Source organism: Carcharodon carcharias, chromosome 13, assembly GCF_017639515.1.
Source record: "Carcharodon carcharias isolate sCarCar2 chromosome 13, sCarCar2.pri, whole genome shotgun sequence".
Classification (NCBI taxonomy): Eukaryota; Metazoa; Chordata; class Chondrichthyes; order Lamniformes; family Lamnidae; genus Carcharodon; species Carcharodon carcharias.
Window position 1 is genome coordinate 32,479,954 of NC_054479.1, and position 16,667 is coordinate 32,496,620.

Below are 16,667 nucleotides of genomic sequence, written 5' to 3' on the forward strand. Positions count from 1 at the left end.
GTTATTAGAGAATTCAGTGAAATTAGTTGGATGATGAAACCAGTATATTTCCTGAGAGATTTCTTTTCATCTGAAGAATAATTGGCAGTGACATCTGCACTCAATAATAGGCTCAGTCTAAAAATTACTCCAAAAGACTGCAGTCCCAGTTCATTGACTTATTTTCAGCTGCTAAGAAATCTTACAGAATGTAGCAACTGGCTCTTCTTAAACCATTACATATAATCACAAAAATGCTGTCATCAAGGAATTGATCGGATTTATCATATCTTTACTTGCTTAACAATTGCTACATCTTGCATTTTGATAAAATGTTATTGTCTTTCATTTCAATAATGCAGAAGAAAGGCTCCTACAAATTCTAGAACATTAGAATTTTAATATTGTTTGTGTTTTGGATGAACTGAAGACAAACACAGTTGTTCAAAGATGAGTAACCCCTGCCATTCTGATTCAAGTATCCAAATGGAGTTCAAGCTCATCTCCTACATTGGTAATAATAAATTTTTGGGATGTTTGCAAGGCAGTACCCAAAGGATTTAGGTTATGCTATAGATCATAAATTCCTCCCCATGAAGATGGTATTGCATGCTAGAGTTTGGCATCAAGACATTGACAGTCCTCTCGTATATGCTCAATTGGCAATTCTTCATTCTTGAGTCCAGACCCTAGACAATGAGTGCCAGTAAATTATTTGTCTGTGGGGAGGATTCATAGCCAAAAGCAATCCTGCCCACATTTGGACACTTTTGAGTAAAACACTTAACTCTTTTGGAGTCAACCCAATAAACTAAATTAACAAAATGAGGGATGAAGTAAACACAGCGCCTAACTTAGGGTAGCTGTAAAACCAAAGACAAAGTTCAGAGAAAAGAATAGGACACAGTTGCCAACTTGTCTTTTTTTTAGCCTGGGAACAACAAAGCTAACCCTAAGTGTTGCCATTGCTACTCTTCAGCCAATTCAGCACAGAGTATAGAGGTCAAACCTGGGATCTTGTCTATAATGCTCCACACTATATGTTGCATGGACCTGCTGAGCTGTTGGTAAAGAACTAAGATTGCAATTTTGTAAATATTGGCATGAATGAGTTTTTAAAAAAACAATTGAAACATTTAATATTTAGAGTTCTTGAAACAAAATCTGTAAAAATTATACATTTTACTTTTATGAAGCAATATTTCGATGTAGTTAAAAAATCTGTACATATGTATGTATTTTCCATATTTTACTGTTTACACATTTCCCATAAATTAGCTAAAACATTTATTTTCACCCATGCTCTGGTCATAGTTTTTTTTCCCTGAGCTGCACAGCTCTTTAAGTTTGCTTGTCAATGCTGCCCCTTATTAGCTGATGAAAGACTAAATGGAATAGAAAAGGTTACCTATTGTTTCTCATCCTGGGTATTTAATAGTCCATTACAGTGAGGTAGCCAAGGATTGTCTAACATGCAGTTGCAAATGAGACTTGTATGTGCTATCTGCACAAAAAATTTATTCAAAAAAGTTGAAAGTTACTGAACAATTAGTTGCATACTGAATTAAATTTACAATCTGTTGTAATAACTAAAACTAATAATAACTGCTGAAAATGGCAAAATCTATTATAATCTTAAGTTTTTGATGTGCAGTAACACAAATGAATTTTAGAATTTATAAGATTAATCTGTCCTCCCCTCCTTCCTGAATCACTTGACCAATAGAATTCTGGTTTTGCTGTTTTTGAAAGCATTGCTTCTTGCATTCCATCAGTTGCTCAAAATCCCGCCACATTTTAACCTGCTTCATGTTTGGCCCATGGCTCTCCCGGACAGCTTTCTGCTTCTCACGTAGTTTCTATAAGGGAAAAGAAAAAAATGTTTCAGCTAAGGTGTCATGAAGAGATTAATGTCTATAATGTTATTTGAAATTATTTTTAAAAATAGAGTTTAGTGGTGTCTATGTGTATGTCTCAGTTGGATTAAAGCCAGCTAGTCTGGGTGCTTTGATGTGTAGTAGTTTTGAGATGTTAATTGGGAAAACAGTAAATAAGTTAAAAAGTGTACATTTGCATTTGTTGAATAAACCAATCAAAAGAATGGGTGAAATCTTGCATCTAACTCTAGCGAGATGATGCCAAGCAATGTGTTTATTTTTTTCAGCTTACTAATGAAGTTAGTGGAATAAAAGGATATTATTGTTAGAAGATGTAACATTCAAAGCCTAGTGATACAGTGGAAATTTTACATTCAAAGGAAAAGCTAGGTATAAACAGAAAAGAGTTTGTGTGTATAGCAGAGGCATTTAAGATCTAGCCAGCCTGTACACCTCCAACTGTGTCTGCAAGGAATCAACTTGCAGGAACCTTATTCTGAATTTGTAAGGTCAAATATGTTTTGCCTGGGATCTTTTAAAATCTGTGGATTACTTTTGCTTTGGTGGAGATTTAACTGGGAGTGGTTAACTTTGGAATTTGTTTAGAAGTTATTATAGTAGAAATTTGTAGCCATGTCTATGTGTTTAATTTGTTGTTAAATTAATAAATGCTTAATTTAGTTTTATATAAAAAACATCTCAAGACTTGGTGGTCTTATTACTACTGAATTCAAAGCCTGCATCTCAAAACATACACATTGCAAAAATGGGTTATGACAGTTGTTTCAAATTTCCCTCTGGGATTTGAGCAACTCAGCCTTTACCATTGGCTGTGTCATAATAAAGGTAAGTACAAATGTTCATAGTGCACAGACATGCTGTACTATGAAGTACAAGAGTGCTCAACAGTTCCTCAGATTTGTTTTTGTGCCTGAAGTGTCTAACATAGGTGAGATCACTAAACTGGAAGGCAACTGAAAACATCAATTATGACACATACCAATTTGATTTCAGAGTAAAAATGGCCTGCTAGTTTAACTGGAGAGAGTCATGTGTGGACTAAATAGAAGTAAAAAGAATTTCAGAACATTAGAAAAAGGAATAAAAAAGAATGTTGGCAAATTTCTGTAATAATTACAGGACAATATTCAACAGGCATTTTAAGTTATAAAGGGTATTGGTAACATGTAAAGAGATGGATTGTTTAAAGTAACAGTTGTGTAGAACTAGGAGTTGTCCATTTAAATTGAGAAAATAGGAGTAAAGTTGGCTGTTCAGAAGTTTCACTTTTCCTAAAGGGTTATCAACCTATGGAATAGGATTTCGGAATTGGTACTGACGATTGACTCCTTGCAACCCTTCAAGAAAAGTTTAGATGATTTTTAAAAATTACATGAAGCAACACGAAGTGAATTATTTAATTAAATAATCATTAAGGCTTGGAGTCTCTTGGTGCTTGTCTGAGCACACATTGAGGAATTGGACAGGAGGTTTTCTTAGAAAATCCCCAAATTGGAACCCAGTAAGAGTTGGAATGAACATGTACGAGCCCAATGTCCTTTTTCTTTCCTAGATACGTAATGTAACATTCAATAAGAGGATTAAAATTCCTATTCCTGCAAATACTGATCTTACCACAGACCTCTTTCCTAAAGTGTTAAAAAATTGTCTGCAAACCAAAGGTAGTAATGCAGGAATGACTCTCGAGCAACAGAATCATCATGCTTGTTAACTGGCCCTAGAAAAAGAACAGAAGATGATGCTTAAATACTTCTCTACAGTAATGGTGATGGAATTGATGCTTTTCTTCTGGTGGGTGGAGCTACTCGGTTTTAGATTTTAAAAGTTCACTAGTCTGTTGGCACATCCAAGATGTTTTGTGGGACTCATTGAATCTTTGAAGATAATCGCAAGGTGGATGATATAAGATGCTTCAAAGTACTGCAGGTGTCAAAGCAGGTAAATGGTGTTGCTCATTGTCTAATGGCCTAGTTATTACAACAACAACCCTTTCCAAATGAGGACTTCGATGTTTGTTGTTCTTCTGCTTGCACATTCGTACACGGTAGGCTGAAGGGCCTCTTTCCGTGCTGTAAAGCTCTATGACTCTTTGACCATCTGCAAATTTTAAGAAATGTTTCATGCCACTGCTACTATTGAAATGCTTCCCAATTCAGCTGAGAGAGAACGCACAATGATGTACTGTGATGTCACACAGTTGGTGACATGACAGTGTCCAGCGACAGTGAATAAATGACAAATCTCATTTAAATGGTCATAGCATAGATTCTTCCAGTTGCCTTCTGGGATCTTTGTATTGAATGGTGATTCTGAAGGACTTACTGATACACTGAAAAAACCCAAATTTCATGTTATGACCTTGGGGATACCAGTTTGCGTATTCGTGATCCACAGTTCTTTTTCTTTTAAAAAGCGACACTTTAAAAAATTCAAGTTGGTCTTGCTTTCTCTATTTGCCTGTTTGTTTTCTTCTTTCTAAAACCACAGACTGGCAAGAATTCTTTGAAGCTACTGCGTGTACGCTTGACAGGCTACAATATATTAATTGTAGTAATCATGAGCATAATGACATGTTTTACATATTCTACTTATTATTGCCTACTGTATCATAAATTGTTATACTGGCCACTAAACAACTGTTCTATTACTTTTTTCTGAATAGTGTCCTGCAATTTAATTCATGTATTCTGAATTAATTCATGTGCTATATTTATCTTCCCACTAACTTCCCTGTACTGAAAATGGGTAAATATAGTACATGGTGTTATTTTTGCCATTTCCACGCTGATCAAATTGGGGCCATATGGCAGGTTTTAATTGGTTGAAAGACATTTTTAATCAGTATCCACTCATCTATATAGTAGTTGATTCCTATGATTAAATCTCACCACATTTAGCACATTACTTTTTTGATCTGATATCACAAGGACTAACATTTTGCATTATGGTCCATAATTTTACATCACAATGTGGCAACATCTCAGTCAGTAAACAAGTGACAAATTAAAGTGGATTGCTCACCACATTAATTCAAGGCACAAGATTGTGCATGCTGTAACTGTTCAGTTTGAGTGTGTTAATAAAATATTGTTCTTGTGATCTCCAGTATATCTCTAAAGCATACACTACTGGGTGTTACTCTCAGAATCAGTACTTATTAAGGGCAAGAAAGAGCTTTAACAAAAAAATTGTTCTAAATGATTTAATTTAATCCAAAATGCGATACATTGCTCAAAACAGGAAATTGTCAGTAAACAATTTCCTCTAAAGTGGGCAATAAGGCATCATAAGGCAATCTTTAAGTCTATATTTTCACACACGCACACATATACAAATACCTTTGCCTCTGGTGAAGAAATTAAATAAGCACAGTTGATATAATTGTTTTAAGACAAATTATTCAAGTTTGTTCCAGTAAGTAAATACATGCAAAAACCCTTTCTCCATCTCTGTAAATTCATCACATATGCTGTGCACCCCTCCCCACTTTTCTGGAATACAAATGATAGTACAACAATATTTTAAACTTGTCTCAGCCACAATTTACATGATATTACCTATAAGGGAAAATGGTCAGGAAAGCTACCATATTGTTCTGAAACCACAAATTGTTCATTGATGTGCTGCAGGGAAGGAAACCTATCTCTACTTAGCCTGGCTTACATATGACTCAAGTCCACACCAAATGACTGACCTTTGAAGTGGTCTCTTAAGCTACTCACTTACAAAACCAAATTGCTTTAAAGTACAAACTCTCCAGTCAAGCTGTTCCAGCTACGCTGCGAGACTAGTGTCTACCTGACAGAAAATTCGTCGAGGCTTCCCCCACTACCACAGCACTTAAACTAATCAAGGACCCAAAATTCTGTGTGACTGTGAATGAGGTGCATTTTCTTTCCTCTTCCTTTTTGACTCATCTATAGCTACTGAAAGTGAACCGCGCCATCATCCTTCATCTTTCCTTCGTTAATCAGTTGAGTGGGATGGCCTTGCCTAGTTCCACTCTTAACTATTTAGAGAACCTGCTGCTCCTCCCGCACCTGTTTTGTTACCTCTGGAGTCCTCACAATGACTTGGCCCCCTCCTATTGCTCAACTACATGCTGCCTCTCAGTGACATCACCCAGATCTACTTCACCACCTCCTCTCTCAGACCCCAACTACTGTCTCTGTCTGACATCCAGTCCTGGATGAGTTGTTAATGTTAGTGAGGAACACAAGGATGATTTAGCAGGTCACATTAAGACAATATAAATTTGGATAACAAAATAGGAAGGGAAATGGTGTGCAACGAGATGAGGATGGAGACCTGCAGGCATTTTAGATAATTACTTTGGAGCTACAGGGCAATTTTAACCTTACCAACAGAACTGGAATAAAGGTAATATACATGTGTTTAAAGAACGGAATACTCTTTCCACGCATCCAGTACTGCTTTTAAGATTGGTTTTTTAAATCCAAGAAACACTGCTTGATTTGATTCTGAGAAATGAAATGGCACAAATAACTGATATGAAAGTAGTAGAATAATCAGGAAATAGTGACTATTAAATATTAAGTTCGAGTAAGGATAATTATGAGTTAAAGTCAAAGAAAAAGACAAATTTCAGTGGAATAAAAGAAGAGCTGATCCAAATTAATTGGGCAGGAAAGCAAACAGACAGGCTGAATGCATTCAGCACTGACACAGATTTTTGGGTACTAAGGGAATTAAGTGATATGGCTGGGAAGATACCTTACTGAATGGCAAAGTAGACTCAAAGGGCCGAATGGGCTACTCCTGCTACTGTTTCTTATATTCTGATGATTTTGTTGAAGAATCAGTAGGAAATCTTAAAATATGAGTTGCATAGAGTACAAAAAATTTCCTACAAAGTAAAAATGTTGATACAGCAAAGTACAGAGTTCTAAGGATAAACAGAGTTCTAAAGCTAAACTAAAACTTAAAAAGGAGTTAGGCTAACAATACTAAAGGTAGTCATTAGGATTATACAAAACGTAGTAGCAATACTAGCAAGACTAATAGGGAATATAAAAAATCTAGCAGATATGAAAAGAAATAAAAGGGTTTTAATAATCATATAAAAAGGTAAAAGAATAGTTAAATAATACCTTAGACCCACTCAGGGATAAAAGAGGGTGTCTGATTGCAGAGAAAGATGGTGGGAGTAAGGACATTGTTTTACTGGAGGGGGATATGGAACAATGGTTACAGCTAACAGTAGAAAAAATATTTGGAGGGGGGAATAAAAAACTAGATGAATAAATTACTGAGGCCCGATGGCATGTTTCCCCAGGCTGCTGAAAATCTAGAAAAGATAACAAGCCCTTGTCACAATTTTTAAAACCTTAAAAATGTAAATTGTGCCATTGGACTGAAGGATTGTCAAGGTAACACTGTTCAAAAAGGGAGAGAAGGGCAAATTTGGTTACTGTAGCCCAGTTATTCCAACATTAGTTCAACATTCTTGGAATCCATAATTTGAGATAAAATTAGTAAGCATTTAAAAGTGCAGGCGCTAATCAATGAAGTCTAGTTAAACAACAGCGGAGTTTGGCCAATATAATTGTTTTGAAGTGGCCAATTGAATAGATAAAAGAAATGCAGCAAATGTAGTGTATATGGATTCTCAGAAGATAAATATTTTAGAAGAGGCTTCTCAGAAAAGTTCTCATGTTAGGCATAGTAGGATATGCAGCAGTAGGATATGAATAGAACAATGCCTAACAGGAAATTGATAAGAATAATTGGGTGTTATTTGGACTGGAATGGTACATTCCAGGGGTCAATGCTAGGACAATTATTTTTTTTCATTATATAGATGATTTGGACTTGGGTATAGGGAACAAAATCTTTGAATCTACAGGTGATCAAAAGCAGACTCACCTGGATGAGAAACTGTAGTTGCAAGGGTAGACATGAGAAACTAGGATAATTTTCAATTGAGCAGAAAAAGATGAGAGATTCAATGGATGTTTTAATATTTATGAAAGAATTGGAAGATAGAGTGAATAAGAAAAATCTATTTTCTCTGGCATGGGGGGAGGGGGCAAGACAGTAATAAGGGATCATTGCTTTAAAATCATCACAAAAAGGACAAAGTTTAGTAAGGACATTTTTTTTTAAACTCAGAGGGTTCTTGGAAAATGGAATGTTTTGCTATTGGAAGTGGCTGAGACAAAGACCATAGTAGCATCATATATCATGGGCAAAATGGATCAACTGAATGCATTCGCTGTAGATTGCAAACAGGACCTTAAATTTTTAACTGATTAATTAGACTGTGGGTGAGTTACATTAAATGTGCATGTGATGCCTCTGGAGGCAATCAGATCAAGCCAAATGTATTCTTGGCTCTTCTGTCATGCACCTATCATCATAACAGTCCCATGAGACAGCAACGAAATTTAGTATTTTGCTTTCTTAAATAATCAATAAAAATGGTCTTTAATCTACCAGGTTCAATATTAGAAAGGAATGAAACCGTAACATGTAATATCTAACACAACCCAAGGCTACTATTCCAGATGCATTGACAGAAGACATGAAATAGAAAGAGGTGTGGCAGATATTCCCAAAAGAAAGGTTCTCAGATTTAAATTACTTTATAGTTGGGGCAAGATCCAAATATAAGTGCTTAACTAATGAATGAAACTGCAGCAGGAATATGGCAACCATGGACTTTCTGTGGCTGCCTCATGTTGATTTCTGAAGGCTGAAACTGCCAGCAAACCATGGTAATTTGTGCACAGCAGGGAGTGCATCTTCTCAATAACTGGCTCAGCTCAAGCTCTATCATAGCTTATAAATTCTGATAGCATAAAAACAGTCTATCCAAACTCATGCGTATTTTTGTCTCTTCTGTGTGACAATTATTATGGGATGTATTGGTGCAGTGCCCGGTTTGTGCATAAATCTCTAATTTTCATTACTCTTAACTTTTTTAAAATAAAAGACATCTAGGAAATTAACCCTGCAAATCACATAATTGGTACAGGGGATATATAGTGAGTAGATGTGGATCACTGCTTCTCCCACAATAAGCTACTTTATGGCTCCTAGGTAGCTGTCAGAGTCAGAAAATTGAGCATAAAAATATGCTGACGTTTCAGAATGGTACTGTGGTGGGAGTGCTATCTTTCTGAAGATATGTTAAACCAAGGCCCTGTTTGTCTTCTCAGGAGGACATATAAGAGCCCTTGGCACTGTTTCGTAGGAGAGCAGGGGAGTTCTCCCAATATAGTGAATATTATTTGTCCCTCAATCAGCATTACTAATCCCACAGATTTCCTGGTCATGATCTCACTGCTGTTTGTGGAACCTTGCTGTATTTGAAGAGGCTGCTGTATTTGAGGTGAAAATGACCACCCTTGACCAAGACTGCATTTGACCGAGTGTGGCATCAAGGAGCCCTAGTAAAACTGGAGTCAATGGAAATCAGGGAAAACTCTCCACTGGTTGGAGACCATGCCTGGCACAAAGGAAGATGGTTGTGGTTATTGGAGGTTAACCATCTCAATCCCAGGGCATTGCTCGAAGAGTTCCTTAGGGCAGTGTCCTAGGCCCAACCTTCTCCAGCTGCTTCATTAATTACCTTCCCTCCATCGTAAGGTCAGAAGTGGGGATGTCCACGGATGACTGCACAATGTTCACCATTCATGGCTCCTCAGATACTGTGCAGAAAGATCTGGATAATATTCAGGTTTGGGTTGATATGTGGCAAGTAACATTCATGCAACACAACTGCGAGAAAAATTAACATTTCCAACAAGAGAAAATCTAATGATCTCTCCTCGACATTCAATGGCATTACCATCACTGAATCCCCATTATCAACATCCTGGGGTTACCATTGAACAAAAACTGAACTGGACCAGCCATATAAATGCTGTGGCTACAAGAGCAGGTCATAGGTTGGGAATTCTGCAGCGAGTAACTCACCTCCTGACTACATGAAGCCTGTTCACCATCCACAAGGCACAAGTCAGGAGTGTGATGGAATACTCTCCATTTGCCTGGATGAATGCAGCTCCAATAACACTCAAGAAGCTCAACACCATCCAGGACAAAGCAGCCTGCTTGATTGGCACCCCATCCAACATCTTCAACATTCACTCCCTCCACCACCGATGCACAGTGGCAGCACTATGTACCATCTACAAGGTGCACTGCAGCAATCTCACCAAGCGTCCTTCACCAACATCTTCCAAACCTGCAACCTCTACCACCCAAAAGGACAAGGGCAGGAGATGCATGGGAACACCGCCACCTTCAAGTTCTTCTCCAAGCCACACATCATCATGACTTTGAACTATATCACCATTCCTTCACTGTCACTGGGTCAAAAGCTTGCAACTCCCTCCCTATCAGTACAGTGGGTGTTCCTACAACACATGGACTGCAGCGGTTCAAGAAGATGGCTCACCATTACCTTCTCAAGGACAAATAAGTGTGGGTCTAGCCAGTGATATACACATCCCATGTGTGTGTAAATAAAAAAAATTAAAAATCATATATTCTAAGAGTGATAATGCTGCAGAAGGACTTGACGGTGAAAGGTGCTGTATAAATGCAAGTTTTTTCTACCCTTTATTAATGATCAGATGAAGGCATTGGAGAACTGTTGCAAGTTTGCAGATGCAAGTTGATTGTAGTGTATGCACATGGTTCGGGCTAATGCCAACCATGGGTTTCGAACTAAAGTCTGTTGAGAAATAAGGAAAGAAAATCTTGCATTTATATAGTGCTTTTCATGACCACCAGATGTCTCAAAGCACTTTACAGCTAATTAAGTATTTCTGAAGTTTCAATGTTGTAAAGAAGCACAGGAGCTGATATGCGCACAGTGAACTTCCACAAACAGCAATATGATAATAACTAGATAATCTGTTTTCTGATATTGATTGAGGGATTAATATTGTCCAAGACACCAGGATAGTTCACCTGCTCTTTTTCCAAATATGGATCTTTGACATCCACCCAAGCAGTCAGAGGCAGCCATGGTTAAACGTCTCATCTGAAAGATGGCACTTCTGACTATGCAGCACCTGCTCATTGCTGCACTGGAGTATCAGCCTTTGTATGCTCAAGCCCTGGAGTGGGACTTAAACTTGGAACTGAGAGATTCAGAGGCAAGAATGCTACCCACTGAGCTGCAGCTGGAAAGAGACCTTGGTCTTATCATACTTAAATCTCGAAAGGTTCATGACTAATCATAAGAAATAAGAGTAGGCAATTTAGCCCATTAATAAGATCATGGTTGATCTGATGGTGTCCTTAACTCCACTTTCCTGCCTGCTCCCATAACCCTTGATTCACTTGTCAATCAAAAATCTGTCTCACTCAGCCTTGAATATATTCAATAATCCAGCCTCCACTGCTCTCTGTAGAGAATTCCGAAGACTAATGACCCTGTGGGCGAAGAAATTCTTACTCATTTACATCTTAAATGGAAGATCCCTTATTTTCCAAAAGCGTCCCCTAGTTCTAGATTCTCCTGTGAGGGAATTAGTGCCATGACTTACCAGAAAAGCAAACAGATTATATACCAGCAATATTTCGTAACAATCTATTATGAAACAAAAAGCATTATATTGTCTGTATAAGTCATTGGTTGGAACTCATCTGGACCACCAATTCCAATTTTACTATTTTCAATTGGTGGGCATTTTGAATCACTGGAAATGGTTCAAAGGTGGGCGACTAGATTGTTGCCAACCTTACAAGCCCTTAGTTACCATAACAAGGCTTAGAGAGCTGGGTATTTTCATGCTATAAAAGTGTAGACTTCAGGAGAATTTGATTGAAGTGTTTAGGACAATGAAGGGACTAGGCTGTGTCCGTGTCCATGTGGACAAGTTATTTTAATTAGCTAAGTTAGGGAGAGTGAGGGGTCATATATAAAAATTACATAAACAAAGAACCAGCTTAGATGAAGACAACTGATCTAATTGAAAAACAAAATTCTTAAGGGGCATAAAACAGGTTTGATAGAGACATAAAACAGGGCAGGGAGGATGTTTCTTCTGACTGCAGAGTCTAGAACTAAGGGTCCATCTCATAGTAAGAAGTCAGCCATTTAGAACTAAGATGAGGAGAAATTTCTTCACTCATAGGGTGCGTATCCTTGGAATTCTCTACACAGTGCTCTGTGGATCCTCAGTCATTGAGCATATTCAATACAGAGGTCAAAAGATTTGTGGCTACCAAGGGAACTAAGAGATATGGGAAATAGTACAGGAAAGTGGAGTTAGGTAGAGATCAGCTATGATGTTACTGAATGGGGGAGAAGGTTTGAAGAACCAAATTGTCTATACCTGCTCCTATGTTTTTATGTCAAGATTATTTGCTTTCCACATAGGGTCCTCAACCTTTTGAATAAGTTGCCGGTTTGTGCATTGCTAATGGATTCACTGAAAGCATTAAAGAGGGAACTGGATGACTTCCTGATTGTGACTGATAAAAGCGTCAAAAAGGTAGGTGGATTATTCAGTGACTGTGTTAAATAGAAGAGAAGGTGTCTGTGACCTAATGTACTCCGATAACATTGTAGCAGTCACAGAGGAATCTTCTAAGGGATAGTCATCCTGATGTTCTCTTTCAAGTACTTCAGTCTCCAAACAACCAAGGCCGATGTCCTCAGGAATGCCCAAATCCAAGCCCTTTTGTATGGCATTGCTGTGTAGGATACAGCAGGCTGTAACTATGCAGGACACCTGAAGTTGTGCATACATACTCCTGACCTGCTAAGGCCATTAAATTGCTCCTTTAAGGCCCTGATAGTCCTCTTTATGACCACTTAAGTCAAGATTAATGCTTTGCTTTGTAGCACTGCTGTTGTTTTTGCAACTCTTAGAGCAGTCATCATCCTTGGCAGCAAAAGGTACACCTAGTCACCCACAAGCCATTTGTTAACATAATTCAGGGAGGGCTGAATTCCGAAGGACGAATGCATTTTCCATGTTAGAAAGTTTTGCCTTTACGTGCAGGATTGCTAACCCTCCAGGACTGGCCTGGAGTCTCCAGGAATTGAAGGTCAATGTCCAGAATATTTCTGTGGGCAACCATGAAGAAAAATCATCAGGACATTCAAACAAGCTTTTTTTTAAAAACAATTCTCTTTACCAGATATAAAAATATTTAAAATGGGAAAAAAGGCTGTTTGGCTAACAGTTAAGCATCATCCAATTGAGTAATAAGCCTTTTTGCTTTCCAATTGGCTTTGGAAGGCAGTGCATCACAGGATGGATGTACTGGCCAACTAATGGCAAGAGCGCGGGGACAAGTCATGTGATGAAACCTCCAGGAATACATTTAATCACAGGTAACAACCTTAATTGTGCAGGATCATTTGCTTGTTGTCAAGTACAATTTAAGTTCCTGAAGTGGAAACCCCTTCTGTTAAGAAAGTAAGGGGATTAACTGTGTGGGCTCCAAAATCAATATCGATGGCATCTAGATACACTGAGCCCTGGGAGCAACCTCATAAAATTGGATGGCTCTTTCTTATTGCTTGATTGGTGCAATGCCAAACAGTAAGCATTCCCCAGCTCTTCTCACCTGCTGAACACATGCATATACTGATATTAAAGATCCCCCGTGGCTGCCTGAAATGCTCCAGTATCATAAAAGTTCTGCGTGCTCATCGCCCAATAGCCACAAATAGAGCAGTGTCACCAGAAGACTGACTGCACAAACAGATGAAGTGGCTTGCACAGCTGTCATTCTTTGTGAAGTTCATGCTTTTCATACAGTCTCTTCTAAATTCATTTCTTCTGTGAGCCATTCTCCTTAAATGTCGTCTCTCAGTCCTTTCTCCCAAAATTTCCTGATCCTCCCGTTTAATGATAATGGAATACAAAGTTATGCCTATAGCTTTTATTACTGGTGGAAATGTGGAAGCAAAATCTCCTAATTGTCTCTCACTCCAAGGCAGCCAGGTGCAAGGCCAGTACTGTCGATGCTCATTGCAACAGACAAAAAGTCAATCCTGTCTGCAGAAATCATTACCCTAACTCTGCACACACTTCAGTTCAATTATTCTTCATTTCCATTAGTCTCAGCGGATTCTGGAAAAAGCTACACCATATATTTTTCATCCTAACTTGCCACCTAGTGCACTGAGAGCATAAATCTAGGAGATTCAGGGCTGTAACTGACTCTCAATTAAATATATTTAAATTAGCTGCATAGGGATTCAGTGCACAGCTTGTAGAAAGAAAGAGCCAGATTGCATTTAGTAATTTAGGTGGATAAAGTTTGAGGTGGAAATGTAATCCATCCCAATTTTATGGCCAGAAAACAGGTTGCTCTGATTTTATACTGCTACTTGTCTGTTTCTTAAGTTATGCCTTACAGTAACCATCCATTAGGAATGTACTGTATATCTACTGTCATTGGTTAAAAAGCATTGTTGTATGGTATAATTAATAATTTGCCCAGATAACGCCCCAATATAAAATCTAATTATCCTTACTTTTGATGTGTTTTTTTGAGAACCGTGTTAGAATACTACAAAGTACCTGGGAATGGAGTAGATCAATGAGGTAAATAACTTTCTTTTTACCTACTTTACCTATTAGATAAATGAATTTTCCGTCTTTGACAATAGATAATTTTATTCAGTAAAATAAAAATTTAGGAAAGTCTCAAATCTTTAAACCTTGTCCAACTGCAAGTCCTCACTTGAATTAATCCAGTAAAGGCTATTTAATTAAAGAGAATCAACTTGTAATCATTCAGCACCCCACTAATTTCTAATGAAATTCAAGACATCATCCTAATACCAACAAAATTTATCAGCCTTGTAATTAGTGATACTTCACCCCAACCAACCTAATTTTCCCCACAGATGTACTTGGGCGTGCACTAATGTTTCTGCCACTGAATGGCACAAACTGACACATATCTAATAATGCCCTAGGTATGGATTTTGTGTGTCCTGAGAAATACCAAAAGCAGCATGCCAAATAAATAATAAGAAAATGCTGGCTATCGTCTCGACAATTCCTCTAACAGGCCTAATGACACAGCAAAACTTTAAAAACAAGGAAAGTTGTGAAGATAGCTGTGGGCCTTTGGATGTTCACCACTCTCCTGGTGTATCAAAAGGAAAACAGAAGTTATGTTTGATGGCTATAATTCAATTCAAACTCATCTAATGATCTTGTAATGTTGACACTAAAATACATTTTTGTGGAGCTTTTGCCTTTTTAATTGTCAATGTTTTCCATGTTAATGGAATTAGTAGATGGATTGCTAAGTAAATGAGCCATTTTGAATTACAGATACTCGGGGGTTTCAGCTTTAATCCTCGGTTTTTGTTGTAGTTGCTCTTAGCCAATGGCAGTTAGGAAAATACAACTGTTTTCAGGGATTCTTTGGAGAGGTTTTAAAAAAATTCAAGGGGGTTTCTGCTTACCATTTTCCAGTTCTCCTCCTATAGTCTAGCTCCACAATGAAATAGCCTGTTGATACAATTGTGACACATAACTGAAAAATGACTTACTAAGAGGTTACACAAGGGTGGCCTTGTGGCACAGTAGGTAGGGTCCCTGCCTGGTGCCAGCAGCTCTGGGTTCAAGTCCCACCCCCGTACTTAACAGTCAAATGAAGGTAACTCTTGCAAACCCTTCCTACAAATGCAATGGCAGGCAGTAAAAGTGGGAGAGATTCCTTGTTAGCTATGTGATGGAAAAGAAGTTAGAGCCTCTACCATCACTATCCTTGGCTCCAGACTACAACATGCATCTAACAGCCAAAATGCCACAGCAACTCAGACTCCCCATGACATCCACCACCAGAAGATGCACCAGATAGATGCTGGTGGTTGCAGAACATGAGTCAGTGTGTTCAGGAGAAGGGGAGAAAATTAAGCAAAAAATTAATTGTACAAGATTCTGTTTCCAATATTTTTCAAGATTACCCCTTGGCCCCAAAAGCTTTTTTTTTTATATATACATGCCTTCTCTGCTCCTCTGACTCGTGCTTCTGCCCTCTGCCCATTCCCTTCCCACCACTTTTGGCAGCCAATATGTTCAGCCACTTATTTCTTAGTCTCTGAGATTTTCTTCCTAAACCACCCTGCCTTTCCAACTTCCTCCTCTTCTTTATGGCCATCCTTAAAACTCACATCTTTGATTTGTCTCTTTGGCATGGCCTCAATTCTCCCTCACCTCTCATGATCTTTGCCTCCATTAAAAAGTGCTATGTAAACAAAAGCTGCTGCAATATATATTTCTCTGAAATTCGATTTAAAGTGAGTATTAGAGTGGATATTTCAATTCCAAACAATTCATAATATACATCAGATGGTAAGTCCTTGGTGTTATTAACAGCTGCCACCCCCTAGCTTCATAATTCCTCACCTTTCAACCTTCAAAGTTAACACTTAATACCTAATTTTATTTCCTTCTCAAATATAAACTTACTGAATTTCACCATCTTTGGAAGATTTAAAAACAGTGAAGTTATTTGAAATTACAAATTAATTTCAAATCTATCAGTCTAAAGAGGTTCCTTTATAGCAAATTAAATGAATCATGTATCCTAATGTGGTTTAAATGTAGAACTAACTCGGATATTAGAAGGGGTAACTATGTTCATAACTAGTATCCACTTCAGCTGAAAATTATTTACATAGTGCTAAGTCTTATGTACTACGGATATTAATTATGGATCTGGTTTGCCCTTGCATAATACTGCATGCCAAGACTGTGGGAAGTCCCAACACCAGTTAGTGCCTATACTGTTAAGCTCCGAGAATAGCTTACATCTATTCTGCCTGTACAA

General features: G+C 37.9%; 1 protein-coding gene across 3 annotated transcripts in view; it reads right to left on the reverse strand.

Annotated features, from left to right (window-relative positions):
* Positions 1-1,464: 1,464 nt before the first annotated feature.
* The window catches only part of ift81 (intraflagellar transport 81 homolog), a 104,716-nt gene continuing 89,513 nt past the window's right edge, over positions 1,465-16,667 (reverse strand). For all 3 annotated transcript variants that reach the window (XM_041203436.1, XM_041203437.1, XM_041203435.1), the window contains exon 19: positions 1,465-1,838. In XM_041203436.1, coding sequence (XP_041059370.1) covers positions 1,656-1,838 — 183 coding nt within the window. In that variant the 3' untranslated portion in view covers positions 1,465-1,655. The remainder of the gene's footprint in view (positions 1,839-16,667) is intronic.